At 38.7% G+C, this 15,372-nt stretch overlaps 1 protein-coding gene across 1 annotated transcript; it reads right to left on the bottom strand.

Moving 5' to 3' along the window:
* Nucleotides 1–2,834: 2,834 nt before the first annotated feature.
* LOC103970816 (arginine decarboxylase) lies at nucleotides 2,835–5,542 on the bottom strand. The gene has a single exon (XM_009384748.3). The coding sequence runs from the start codon at nucleotides 5,115–5,117 to the stop codon at nucleotides 2,967–2,969; it is 2,151 nt and encodes a 716-aa protein (XP_009383023.2). The 5' UTR covers nucleotides 5,118–5,542; the 3' UTR covers nucleotides 2,835–2,966.
* Nucleotides 5,543–15,372: the final 9,830 nt, after the last annotated feature.

Raw genomic sequence — 15,372 nt, 5'->3', positions numbered from 1 at the left:
AGAGAGTGAGCGTAAAACTTTATTCACAAGTTCAAGATTCAAAAAACTTTTACCAAGAGCTTTTAAACCATTGACGACATCCGTAAAATGGGTGTACATGTCAATAATGGTTTTGATCGGCTTCATTCGAAAAAGTTCAAAATCATGCATTAAAAAGTTGATTTTTGAATTTTTAACTTTGCTATTGCCTTCATGTGTGATTTCGAGAGTGCGCCATATGTCAAAAGCTGTTTCACACATAGAAACCCGATTAAACTCAGTTTTATCTAAGGCGCAAAACAAGGCATTCATAGCCTTTGCATTTAGAAAAAAAGTCTTCTTCTCCAAATCATTCCAATGGTTCATTGAAAGAGAAAACCTTTGAAAACCAAATTCGACTATGTGCCATAAATCGAGATTCAATGAAAGCAAAAAAATTCTCATTTGAGTTTTCCAATAAGTGTAGTCCATCATATTGAAAAAGGAAGGATGAATGAGAGAGTGACCCTCTTGAAATCCAAAAAAAGTCATTTCTTTTTAAGTGTTAAACCAAATGAGAAAAGCTCTGATACTAACTGTTAAGAACGGGGTCGGCACTAAGAGGGGGGGTGAATTAGTATAGTGATAAAATAACGTCGGTTTAAAAACTTTATTGCGATAAAACTGATTTCATAAAGATGTTAACTTGAAATTGTACGGAAACGTAGTGAATGAGGAATTCAATTTGTAATAAAGATAAATAGCAAGAAGTAAATGCAAACAGTACCATCGTCGTTCCTGGGCAATCCTACCACCATAGGATCTGGTACCATGTGGTACCACCGTCGAACAGGGGTGGTACCACTGCCCATGAATCCTAGGGTGCTATTCCCCAAGCGGTACCACCATCGGTCAAGATTTCAGCACCCTGGTTGGGTCTTGAATCCGGTCCAAACCAATCCAACTTCGGGCCCAGTTGGCCCCTAACATAGTTGTTGAGATTACCTCCCAATCCCAACTCTGATTATGTGTTAACTAGATTCCTAAGACATATTCTAAGCAAGATAAGTCTGATTTCTTCCGGCGAGCTTCCAGCGAACTTTCGACAATCTCTCGATAATGTTTCGGCGGACTTCTGGCAAGCTCTTGGACTTCACGATGATCTTCTTGGTGAGTTCCAACGAGCTTCTTTGGCAAGCTCCTGGACTTCTCAGTTGGTTCCGGCAGAACTTCCGATAAATGTCTAAACTTCCGACGAATTCTCGAACTCCCAACGAAATCGCGTTCTTGACTCCGAGACTTCATTTTGCTTTATGTCTTGCTATCGTAGTTAGTCCAGCACATGTAAAACACAATTCGATCTAGATAATTAATACTAAGCATTAATCATATTGTTCGGCATGTCATTGGTCCCTCGACGCTTCGTCCGATTCTTCGACGTATCATCCTCTCTTGTGGCCTATTGCCCAATTGACCAGTTGACTCTGCAACTCCGATATCCTTAGCATAATATTTGCTCTTCTTGGCCCGATGCCCGAAGCCTTCTGTCGATACGTCAACCGATCATCCGACCCGACGTCCAATCTTCTAACATGTTTTCCTCCGGCCCAACATGATTATTCATACTTTAATTGTCTCATCCTGATCGAAACATCCTGCGTCACTCAAAACGTAGATCAAATCATAAATACTATCAATTGGTTTCATCATTAAAATATGAGATTCAACAATATGTACATACATACATATATATATATATATATATATATATATATATATATATATATATATATATATATATATATATATATATTTATGCATATATGTATGTATATATATATATATATATATATATATATATATATATATATATATATTTATGCATATATGTATGTATATATATATATATATATATATATGTATATATATATATATATATATGTATGTATACATATGTGTATATATATATATGTATATACATATACATATGTATATGTATATATATGTACGTATATACATATATACATATGTATACATATATATATATATGTATATATACATATACATATGTATATATACATATACATATATATACGTATATGTATACATATATATGTATATGTATATGTATATATATATATATATATAATCGAATCTAAATAGTTATTATTATTATATGATAACTACTTCGATCTATAGGCAGATTCTTATACATTATACTTAATCCAAGTCCAACAATAACTAACACCTCAAATATTAGAACTGAAACTCAAATCAAATTTGGTATAAATATTTTTTTTGTTTCTCTATCTAAACCTACATCAAACCAAATATAATTGAATTAAGATACCCAAAATTTTCGGTATGCTATTATTGGCTTTTTGATAACAGAACGATATTAAATTATGATACCTATATAATTTTCCTACTCGAATTTAAAACCCAACTATCTATCTATAATTTTTGAGTTAGAATGCGACTCCGTTGTCTATTTTTATGATCTAAGTAAGTTAGATAAACATTAGTATCTTAAACATATATTCGAAGAAAAAATTCATCAGTGTTAATATGCACAATCCGTTGATCCTTTCATCATATCAGATTCGATCCGCTGCGGTCTCCGACACAGATGGGGTGCATCCGAGGCTGATCAGAATCAGGGAGAAAACGTGGCGCACATCCAGCGACGTCCCGTACCGCCCCGACACACACCAGCAGTCTCACGGTCCACATGGTCGAGTAATAGCACAGTGCATGGTGCATAATGACGACAATCGATTCCCCAGTTTATCCGAACGGCCGTTTCCCACCTCGAATCCTCATCCCTCGGAGGGGAACCAACCATAACCAAGTAACTACCACTTGGCAACCACCACTTGGAAAGATAAATCTATTACAATAAAAAGGAGGACGCGAATATTAAAGTAGACTTGGAGTCTTAAAACAAACGGCAGCAGAACAATGAAACGCTCCGACTTGTGGCCTGCTAGCCAACCTTGACCGCCCCTTCACACGTTCAAGCATCGCATGGACTCCCACTCCTGGTCTCCCTCCTCGCCGCACCCGTCCGAGTAGCTGCTCATCCCATCGGTGCCCTCGTCGCCGCCGGAGACGACGCTGTACCCGCCGTTGGCGTCGAAGACCAGGTACGGCATGGTGTCGAAGGAGTGGGCGAGGGCGAGGGCGCACGACACCGCGTCCCCGCCCGCGCACTCCGCGCGTTGCTTGAGTGTCTCGAACATCACTTCGGGCTCATGCTGCATCGCTCGCAGGACGTCCGTGCACGACGCGCCGGGCACCGCCAGCGTCACCGCAAAGCAGCGCGGCCCGTCGGCCTGCGACACCCGCACAACGCTCGGCGTCCCGAAGAGGTTGTGCAGCCCGCCGAGCGCCTCCTGGTAAGCCCCTCCCAGAAACATCCCCAGGTAGTATCCGCCCGCCCCGCCGCCCCTCTCGAGCTCGTGCAACGGGAGGCTCGACTGCCCCCCGATGAACCGATCGACCTTCCCGTCGCTGTCGCATGTTAGGTCCGACAGAATCCCCTTGACCACCGGCCGCTGGTCAAGACGATGAATTGGAACAATGGGGAAGAGTTGCCCGATCGCCCAGAAATCGGGAATCGAGGTGAAAAGCGATAGGTTGACATGGTATGTCTTCACCGGATCGGCAACATCGAACTCCTTCGACACAAGGTCGCAGACAGCATCGACAGCCGCCAGGTGCTCGAGGCCGAGAATGCCGTCCTTGAAATGGTCGACGCACTTCTGCTTCAACTTCTCAGCATATAGAACGCTGGTCTCGTTCTCGCGGCGGAGGGAAGCGGCAATCAAATTGTGGTAATCAGAATGAGCATCATCCGCAAGCTCATCAAGAAGGCACGCGTGGTTAGGCCAGATCGACGACGATGCCTCAGACTTAGTGCTGGTGGATGAGACCGCTTCAAAGATGAGCACCGACTGGTGGGATACGAGAGCCCGGCCGCTCTCGCTGCAAATGATCGGGTGGCCCACATGCTTCCGGTCACAAGCGAGCATAACCGCCCGGACCACAGCATTGGCGTATTCATCGAGGCCGTAGCCCACCGACATGTCCGAGCCACCAGAGCGAGAGCCATCGTAGTCGATACCGAGGCCACCGCCGATGTCGATCACACGCATCAACGCCCCGAGCCTTGCGAGCTCGCAGTAGATATTGGCGGCCTCGCCGACCCCGTCGGATAGCAGCGCTGTGGATGGGATCTGCGAGCCGATGTGGAAATGCAGGAGTTGCAGACAATCGAGCATCTCGAGGCGCTGCAGCTTCTGGGCGACGGAGAGGATCTGTGCAGTGGACAGCCCGAACTTGCCCTTCTCCCCGGAGGTGGATCCGAAATGGCCGGAATGCTTGGTGCGGAGCTTGGCCCGGAGGCCAATCACCGGCCGGACGCCGAGCCTCTCGCTGGTCTCGACGACCGTGTCAAGCTCCTCCTCCTGCTCCAGGACGATCACCGTGTTGAGATCCATGCTCCGGGCGATGAGGGCGAGGGTGATGTACTCCTCGTCTTTGTATCCGTTGCAGATGAGGAATGCCTCGGGCCTCGCCCTCGTCAGGCAGGTCATGGCGAGGAGGAGCTCGGCCTTGGACCCGGCCTCGAGGCCGAAGTCGAATGGCGCCCCGAACTCCATGATGTCCTCCACGAGGTGCCGATCCTGGTTGCACTTCACCGGGTAGACCCCCTGGTAACGGGAGCCGTAGCCATTGGATCGGATGGCGACGTCGAAAGCCTGCTGCAGGGACTCAAGCCGGTGCTTGAGGACGTCAGTAAAGCGGACGAGGAGTGGAAGACGGAGACCGAGCCCGCCGGCGGACTTGGGGCCGGAGGCCTTCTTCACCACCTTCATCAGGTCGATCTCCTGGTGGGGGAGGGTGGCGGCGCCGTGCGGCCTGACAGAGATGTCGCCGGAAGCATTGACGCAGAAGTAGGGCGCACCCCATCCATCGATCCGGTAGAGCTTAGCGGAGAGGTCAGTGGACCACGGGGAGGACAAGTCGGCGGTGGGGCCATCCGCCGTCGTCGAAGCGTCGCCGGGGATTGCCCCCTGCGCGGGAAGAGCGCCGTCCCACGCAAAGGCGTAGCCATGGGGTGGCACTGCAGCATCGACGCACGTGAAGGCCGGCATCTCTTCCCGGTAGTAGCCGCAAACAAAGGGAAAAAGGACGCTACTTCAGATCTCGATGTCAAGATGGGGGCTTTGCAAGCCGCCGAGGCCGGAGCCTCGGCTACCCCCCCAAACGAAGCAGGAATGGTCTGATATGAAGAAGGTAAATCCTAGCGCTCCCTCAGACGACCACAAAATCCCCACGCCACAAAATCCCTCGGAAGACGGTGGAGACGAAGGGATCGATGACCGAAGAGCACCGCAAGGGGCGGAGCTCGCCGGGGATTCGCGGAACCAACCACCGCCGACCTGGCCACACCCTCAGATAAGGGGAATAAGGGAGCCTTCAGAGACGCGTAGCGGTAGATGGAGACGTCAGACGGGACGGAACCCTAACGGGGAAGCGTGGAGGGGCGCGGCGCAGGTAGAGGGAACGAAGAAGCAGAACCAGGCGCGAGTTCGAGTCGAGGTATGGGGGGGTTTATATAGGAGGAAGAATACACGCAATAGGAAGAATCTCGAGAACCGTTTTTATATCTCAATTTATCGGAGTAATATATCGTGTATCTTATCGGGACGTTCCGTTACGACCCGACAGCCGTCGAGCTGCCCTGCGGTCATCCGACGGGACCCGCGATTCCGAAAGCACGTAAGGGGGGATCGTCTCGTGAGACCGTGCGGTATAGCAGTGAGTGTCGCAGATGGGGGTGAGCTATAATAGATCTTATCGAGGGGGAAGGAGGAAGGCGTCCAAGAAACGTAACCACGGACGGCCCAGATGTTGCCACGGTAGAGTCTCCACCGTATCTCTTCCAAATGTAAGCGTTCTTTCGGGTTGACTACTTACGTCACGAATTACGCTTGCTTGAGGATGGACACTTTGTCTTACGCCATCGTGGTACGGCTCCCTTTAAAATCGCGTTGGGATTGGTCAATAACCCACGTGGGCGTTCGTGTTTCGTGCCGTGGGTGCCAAGGGTGTACCGTCAAGTGGGTTGAACAAGTATCTGATCAACGTAGAGATTTTACCTGTTGAGCTATCTTATTCTTAAGCGCCACTCACAACTCGATTATTCACTACTTATTTTGCTGCAGAAAAAACTAGAAAATAATATTTTTTTATTTTTTTAAATAATTTTTTTAAAAAAGTATATCTTTTTATTTTTTTAGAGCATATTTATTTTGAAAAAAAATAAAACAGCACATCCAAACATGTTAAAAGTCTATTTTATTTCTTCTTTCGTTGATTGCTCCATTCACCTATAATCTTATACGAGAGCCGATTATCCTCTTTTGCTTGAAATCGTTGCATGAGAGTTACTAACTCTTCTATGACGATTGCAAATGAAGGGAGACAGTTAGCTTTCGCATAAGACTATATGTAAAGGGGTGTAAGTAGCATGAGATGATGAAGATAATAATAATTAAAACTATCCCCTCCACCACATACAGGGTCATCCGCCGTTGATTTTGAGCGAGTAAAATCGTCGTAGATTATTTGGTTCTAGGAACAATGACGAAGGCTATAGCCGATAGGCTAAGCTAGGTTAAGTGAAAGCGAGACGATCGATGAAGGGATAGAATAGTTATTTTAAAAAAATTATTAAAAAATAAAATAAAAACATTGTATGATAAAATTTATAAAAGTAAAAAACTTTTTTTCAGAATTTATCCAATAATCAGTCATAATTTTAAGAATTTTATTACTTTACAAAGAAGTCATGTCTATATATAATTCTTTATTCTCAAAAAAACAAATCTTCATAAATCTAAAAAATAAATACCAATTCCAGTCCACACGTTCTGCACTCCTTTGTCCAAAACCGAAATTTTTGTTGAGTGTGATAAATTATTCTCTCGCCTCCATTAGAGAACCCCCTGAAGATATATGAGATAATTATATTATAACAAATCTTAATTACAGGTTTTTCTTTCTTCAAAAGAAAAAGTTGATTCTATATTAGAATTCGTTGTTCTTCAAAGGACATTATCTCTGCAGATCCAAAATTATTAACCAATTCTAGCATGCACTAATAATTATCTGTCTCTTGTGTCGACTGAAACTATGCATGCACCGTTGAAGATAGGAATGGCAGGAGGCATCGTTCAGGGAAGATATGCTGTGGGGTGGTCTGCATCCAAGCAAACGAAAAAGGGAGGGTCGCCATGGGAAGCATGCAGCTGTGAGAGACCCATGTTGGACTGAAACTGATGCTGAATAAGGTCAGCTTTGAATAGGTCAACCACCAAACCATCTTCGTACTAAAGTCAAACCTCACCAACTCAAACAAGGCAGGTTTCATGCCCAAAATTTTGCTCGGTCCAAGTGGAAGAGCCACTGCATCGTAGAATTTGTTGTCATTATCCATGGCACACTCTTTTTGAATCCTTTAACCAATTACTATGCTGCTTGAGAGAGACAGAGATAGAGAGGATTTCTTCGTTGAGACCATTAGTGCGGCCGTTGCATCAGCAACGATGGGTTCAGAGAGAATTCCGAAGGACATCCTTTTGATGATTCGCCAGCTTCAGATGGTGTGACGAAAGGGATGAGCACATCTATTCGATTAAGGAAATAAGATCTTACGTACATTTAATGGCTTTCTAGAAATAATAAGAAATTTATCATGATTTTTTGACCCAATAGAAAATATATAATTAGTCAATCTTTACCCATCACGCAAGCATAGGTTCATGAAATGAAAAGGCCTAGATTCATTCGCTTACCCACACGAATAGAAGTCGAAGGGATAATTTGGGATGATTATAAGATATCTCTCACGTACAATATTCATAAGAATATTTTGTTGTACGAGTCCAACAAACAATTCAAGACGATCATAAACTATCTTTCCTATATAATCTTTATGGGAATATTTTATCTCTCCAAAGTTAAATATAAAAATACATCATTAACTCTAGATATAAAGGTATTTAAATCAAGGACATAGACCTAGAGAAGTCGATCTATAGACTAACTTAAGTGTCGCAGGGTCTAGCTTGTAAAGCCTTTTCTAACTTCGATATTTGTATATGTAATATCTTGGGAGTACGATATTTCTATCTCAAGAACATGATATTTTTATCTCGGAAGGAGACATTTTCTACCTTGGACGATTCTAAACATATGGATTAGTATCATATTGAATTGATAAAGATATCAACAATATTTTTTCTTAACACTATCTTAAAAAAAAAATTATTTTTTCTTAACACTATCTTAAAAAATAAATATCTTGGGAGTACGATATTTCTATCTCAAGAGCATGATATTTTGATCTCAGAAGGAGACAATTTCTACCTTGGACGATTCTAAACATATGGATTAGGATAATATTGAATTGATAAATATATCAACGATATTTTTTCTTAACACTATCTTAAAAAAAAAAACTTATTATGAAAAGATTATAGGAAAAAGGAATTCAATAGCCATGTGCTCTAATATACTTTTGGAAGTATAAAATATTTTTTCACAATCATTTCATTTATAAGTTATGAGTAAATACAATGAAAAATTCTAAGTTAAATAACACTTTTATCTTATGCTCACTCATATATATATATATATATATATATATATATATATACAAATATATATTTAAATTTATTTGTCATTAAGTTAAAATTAGTTAGAATTGTTATTGGTAAACTTATTATCAATGATATACATTTCATGATATTATTAGGTTGGTTGGCTGTCAAGCTTAAAAATTCTACATTTTACACACTTATGTGAATATTTAAATCAGGATAAGAGTAAATCTCAGTTGATTTACTTGCTAATAAAGAATCCTACACTCTTAATTTGTCACGATTATTTATTAATTTGATATTATAAAGTCTTTCTTAATTAGGAAAATAACAAAACGATCATTTTCTCAGCGATTCAATCTTTTCAAAAATTCTCTTGTTATTTATTTTTGATGAAGAATAAAAAGTTATATTGATTTTAACTCACGATAAATTGAGAGGCAAAAAAAAATCTGAAATTATAGTTTTATAAATATATATTTATTATTTTTCATCAAATTTCTCTTCTTGTGTATATGGCACAAGAGTTGGCTTATATTATTGACTGCAAATTTTCATAGAAGAGTTGTGGAATGTTCCTTACAAATCATCCATCTTATTTTCTATAAGGGCAATCATTAATCTATTTAAATTTTAATTAATATTAAAATTTTAATTTGACCAATTAAACAAACGATCGAGATTAAGAGAAAGTAATGAATGGACAATCGATGTCTTGATATCAGATGATCGATATGCTAGTATCACATGATTGATATCTCGACATCTGAGTGGTTCTGAATGTCCTATCCATAACATTTTCATCGTATTTAGCTGATGTAATGGCACTCTCTTAATGTGTCCATCTCATATTCTCTAAATTTGGCATAGCATAATGCCACTTGGGTCAAAGAATACGTGAAACCATCCATGACATCAAGCCTACGAACATATAAATCCCAAAGCCACAATATAAAAAACCTTGGGTGCATCTCAAAACACAAAATAATTCTCACTGGATTAGATATTTTTGTCTTATGGCTTTCAAGACTTCATCTACATTTTTAACTCCGAAACTAATTTTAGCATGAAAATTTTATTTATGAGTGTAACATCATAAATGTTGTCAAATTCACTTTAATCCTTTCAGAAAAAAAATCTAGAGAAATCTCATGAAAACTTACAATGAGTCAATTGCCAGTTTATTTTCTCGCATGTTATTTATTATATTTTCCTCGGATCCAAAGAGAAATTTTCTTGGTGGATCAAATCGACATTATATTATTATGGTAGTTGGACATACTTCAACTCTACTCAAAAGTTTAATCTAGCAATTATTGGCTAATACGGATATATAAAAGCAACCACTCACATATTCTAAATTTAAGAGTACCAACAAAAAACTCTAATGAAGATAGGATGATGATGGTGGTGAAGCCTAAGGTTCCAGAGCTGGTTTTATTTACCCTTGCACTTCCACTATTTGGAAACTAAATCTCACCTTATTATAAGTTCATTTAAGAATCATATTCGCGAATCATTACAACAAACTAAATGATTTTAGGATTTGGAAATTCACCAAGGATTTCATGAATCATGGAACTACACAATGCTGAAAAACAAGAAAAACATCATGTTAGATTTCATTTCTTTCCCATCTTTCTTGATCAATGTGTAACACCGAGGTTTAATCTCATATCGGTAATGAATAAATGTTTGAATTGAATATTTATCGTTATCCTAATGTTAGATTAAGTTTAAATATTTTCGGGAATGATTCAGACTTAACAAAGTAAGCAGATCAATTATCTCATCATCGATGATATACTAATTAGCTTTATTGTGACTTTACTATAGCTTTGTGAAGTCCATCGATGCATGGATCACGAGAGAGCATAAAATAAGTGATTCATTGATGGCTACAGTTCTCTATCACCTATCACAATTGAACATGTTTATACAAGTGTTTAAGAGTCTTGCAATGACCTAAACCTAATCATATTTGTACTCTCCAATCTCCATGAGTTCATGTGCATGACGTAGTAAGGAAAGTCATAGCTGCTAACAAAGCATGTTTAAAGTGAACAACTCCAAGACTTCCAATCATGATTTGCATACTGTATGACCTAATTATAGTTTACATCAAGACTGGTACAAGCACAAGCAACTCTGCACTTTAAAGGACCTAATTGTAGTTTGTCTCGTAAGAAGAAGAAGAAGAAGAAGAAGGGTTACGAAGAGACTGTGGGAAGTCCATTGTGACATATGCTTTTAATTAGCATGAGTTCCATGACAACATGCATGAGCAAATATGCCTGGAACCGAACAAGATTAATTTTAGGTCGGATGTGGATGGAGAGGTCCACATTTACATCATTCTATGCCCATTAACACCTTTTAGTGTATTTAATTTGGAAAGAGTTGATCAAGATATTGCTGTTTAATCTCATATCACCTTCTGACGGCAGAGGGCTTTGCTTTGCCTAATCTTTAAGAGAGAGAGGAACCTGAACCCGACTATGATCCATCACTGGCTCCTGGAGATAGGATGTCTCACTGACCTAACTTTGGCCTTTGGATCAAAGCAGATTATGGATTGTGAAATGAACATAGCTAATGCATCAAATGCGTTCCTTGTCATCACCATGTATGCTGCAAACGTTTTATCCTTGTAGTTCTTCTTTACTGATTCTAGCATTGCATCATCTCATGGTCTCCTTGATCAATCGATTCTTACAGACCAGAGAGGCACATATGCATTTTTAATGTGTTGGTGCAATCGTCTCATAAAGAAGTTACGAGTGAGATGAGATGATGGTTAGGTCAGATATAAAGCTCGCATCCAACACAGCAATGGAAAACTAGAAATAGAAGAGGGACAAGAAGTCGATGGAACATATAATTCTTTGTCCACCACATCAAACTCCCGTGATATTGGACGCACAAGAGATCACTATCCAAGTCCTAACTAATGAAGTATAAACAATCTCCATTGGGACCTTATCATTCAAGAGCATTTGGAGCTAAGTGTCAAATATGTTAAGCATGACAATGCTAATTAACGAAACTTGGAGCATGATTCTCATGCATTATTAATTTTTGGATGATATCAGTCTCTTTGAGTATGATTTGAAGTACTAATTGGATGGTTGTTATGGTATTTGTGGTAGTAGCTATGGACGATAATACAATCTCATGAAGCAATTCAGCTAGCCTCACATAATTAGTCGTTCGCCTAAGGTGACGGTGACGATACGAGATCAAAACACTGGTCAAATTGGAAGATGATAATTAAGCATAATTTATGAGAAATTCACCAATGATGTTCATGTCTTGTATATGTCTCGCTTATATGTATTCTAGTACATGTATACGGAAGGGTTTTTTCCAAAAAAATCTGTATAAATATATTTATAAATCTAAATAAAGCCAATATCATAAAATTAATAATATTTCTATTTTAATTTTCAGACATCATTTGGACACATCAAAACCTATCTAGGAGTGGTCGATTGCCATGGAGATGGACAAACGATGTACTGATATAACTAAAGTTCGAACCTTGATCTGATTTTTGAGCAAGAGATCTGGAGCATATTGGACGGGTCTTTTGAATTCTCAATAGAATCTTAAATATCGGCATAATTGTGTTTTAGCTATGGAGATGTGGTTTGTTTGGACTCATATAACAACATAGGAGTTCGTATTTCTCATTCAATAAACTATATGATGTATCTATAAGATTCGATTGAGTCTCCTTTGTCAACTACCTTGATTATTTATAGTATATCGCAAAGTCTTATGCTTAAAATTTGTTTTTATCACTTATCCTTTGTGGAAAAAAAAATCTATTATGTATCTATATGATTAAATTTGATTTAATATATAGTAAATCTTCTTAACTTAGGTATTATTCATAATCTTAATGGATCATTACAGATTCGTGCCAACATGAACTTTTTGTTGATGATGACTATTTTCTTTTGATATTTTTGGGTCAATTAGAACCTGATATATGGAGCCCTAAGTACTTGAATTTGCTAGCTAGTCTGAGGAAAAAATGTTCTTTGGAATAATCCTTACTTCAAGAATATTCCTCTTACCACTTTATAATGCTTACTATTTCATAAATGAGAGCTTCTCATATATGATTTAAGACCAAAACTTCATTTTTAAACTTTCAATAAAGCTTTAGACTTAAGTATTAGAGTGATCATCTTAGACATGCTCTCGATACTAGTTTGATAAGTGACACTCATAATGCTAGGGATTCATCTCGAGGAAAGTCGTTCATCCACTTGAAGGTATAGTTCTTATACATGAGAACCTTCATGAAGTGGGCTAGGCCAATTTAATTCTATGATATGAATCATCAATCAATTCTGATATTAACAAAATGACACTAGAAGAAGAGTCTTAGAAGATAATATCAAACAAAAATTAAAATTACAATGCTTCTCAAAAGCATATCGAAAAGGAGACCCCTCATTTGATTCTCGGGATGGTTAGTCATGCTAGGAGGAGCTCATCCCCTCTAACTTATGGGAGGATCGACCCTAACCCTAACACCACTTCAATACTATATCATCATTTATCAATTCGGTGATCCCTACATCTCAAAAAAGATTCAACCCATATGCCTATTAAGAGATCTTCTTTGAGCCAACTCAACAAGTCTTATGAAAATGATGCAAATTATTATTTCATTCCTTCCACAACTTGCATCGTAGACAACTATACAAAACCTTATAACTCATCAACTGTATCTCGTGATTGCCTTGTCATAGCTTGAATTAATGTCTTTGCTTGTTTTGTGTATCTAATGCTTTCTACCTGTGTTTTAAGTGGACATGTCTTATCTTTGCATGTCTTATATATCCAATGCTCTCTACATGTGTTTCAAGTCGACATGTCTTGATACCCTCATACATCTCTTACAAGTGATATCTCCTATACAAGTGGTTCAAACTAGTATATCATGATGCCCTCATGTGTCTTTTGTATTCAACACCTCTCTACATGAGCAGTTCAAGTTAGCATGCCTTAATATCCTCATATATCTCTTACATCTGATGTTCTCGTGATTTGAGTTAGCATATCCCGACACTCTCATATATCTATATATTCGACTCCTATTATATGGGTGATTCAAGTAAGCATACTCTAACATCATAGCAAGTTTCTTATGTCTAACACCCCCACATAGGTGGTTCAACACTCTTTATGTGATTGGTTTAAGTTGGTACACCTTGAGTCGCCTCACACATCTCCTACATCTAACATTTCTTGTATGAGTAATGAAGTCAACACCTCTAGTTATCCTCATGAGTCTCCTATGTCAAATGCCTTCTATGTTAGCGATTCAAGTTTGTATGCCTCATTGCCCTCACTTGTCTCTCATTTCTGACACCTCCTACTTGGACGATTCAAATTGACATACCTTGATACCCTCATACTCCTATATCCAACACTTTATTACTAGATCGTTCGAGTCAACATATCTTGAGATTATTATATATCTCTTACTTCTCATATCATTAATGGAGTAAGCCATTTGGACAAGTTTTTGACACTCTAAAACATCTTTACATATTTAAATTATTTTTAACAAGCAAATCGAACAACATGCCCAACATGATCCATACAGTCGAATATGAACTTCTAAGATGATCCTTAACTAAGTTTTTAGCATAGATCGTAGTAATTTGAGTTTTCACAATAGACCATAGCACTAACGTGAATAACTTTTCTTGAAATGCAATGATGTTATATGATCAATATTTTTTAAACCAATTGAAACTTGACATAGGGAGTCTAGCAAATTTGCAATCTTTACTTGAGTTAGATAAAAAAATATTTTTAATTTTTTTTTTATTCTAGAAATATTTTCTTAGTGCTCAACAAATAAGATTTTTTTTTTTCTAATCATGGGTCAAAACTTTATTTTTGAACTGGATTGGTGGTTGGTTGGACACGACTGATTCGTCTCCTGACAAAATTAGTTTGTAAAATATGATAATCTTTAAAAAGCAGATCATCTTATACGTTCGAATGAGCAAAGCAATCATTGGAATTATGCATGTTAAATCCCAAAAAACTTCTGATTTTTTGATAAGGTTGTAAAAGCACAACTTGCCTATTTGATCAATCCGTCCTCTCACTTTCATTATATATATATTTTTTGTGTTGCATTATTGTTCTCATCATTTATTTACTCAGTACTGTTGACCAAATCTGAAGGCTATATATATATGTTAATTCCCCTAGCATGCCACACTATCTCAAATGAGAATAATTTTTATGATTATGATTTATTTATTTGATTTTTTGAGATGCAAAATAAAACCATGAAATCATCGTGTTATTTACTAGTAAGACCCTACCACTAGTGTAAATTAAACGTTATGGATATGGCATATAACCCATAGTTGGCACTAACATCAACATCATTTCCTCGTTAAGGATCCTATCATGGAATGAATATGACATCTAATCCTCAATCAACATTTTAACTCTGTGCAGCGTATTATCGTGCTTTGCAAAGTAATTATGACCACATTTAGTTGTTTGCTTCTCATCAGCTCAATTAATTTCTTATGGCAGTGACTAAAAATTAGGATTGGTTTGAAGTTTAATTGTTATTAGGTTCGAATGCAAACTTGGGTTGGATTTTTAGGAATCTACGTAGATAAGTACACGAGGCTATAACAATGTGTCACATTGAATCGGATTAAGTCATATATAGATCATCTGTACACATGAA

Source organism: Musa acuminata, chromosome BXJ2-2 (assembly GCF_036884655.1).
Source record: "Musa acuminata AAA Group cultivar baxijiao chromosome BXJ2-2, Cavendish_Baxijiao_AAA, whole genome shotgun sequence".
NCBI lineage: Eukaryota > Viridiplantae > Streptophyta > Magnoliopsida > Zingiberales > Musaceae > Musa > Musa acuminata.
Note: the sequence above shows the minus strand (reverse complement) of the source record. Positions and strands in the feature narration are given on the sequence as shown.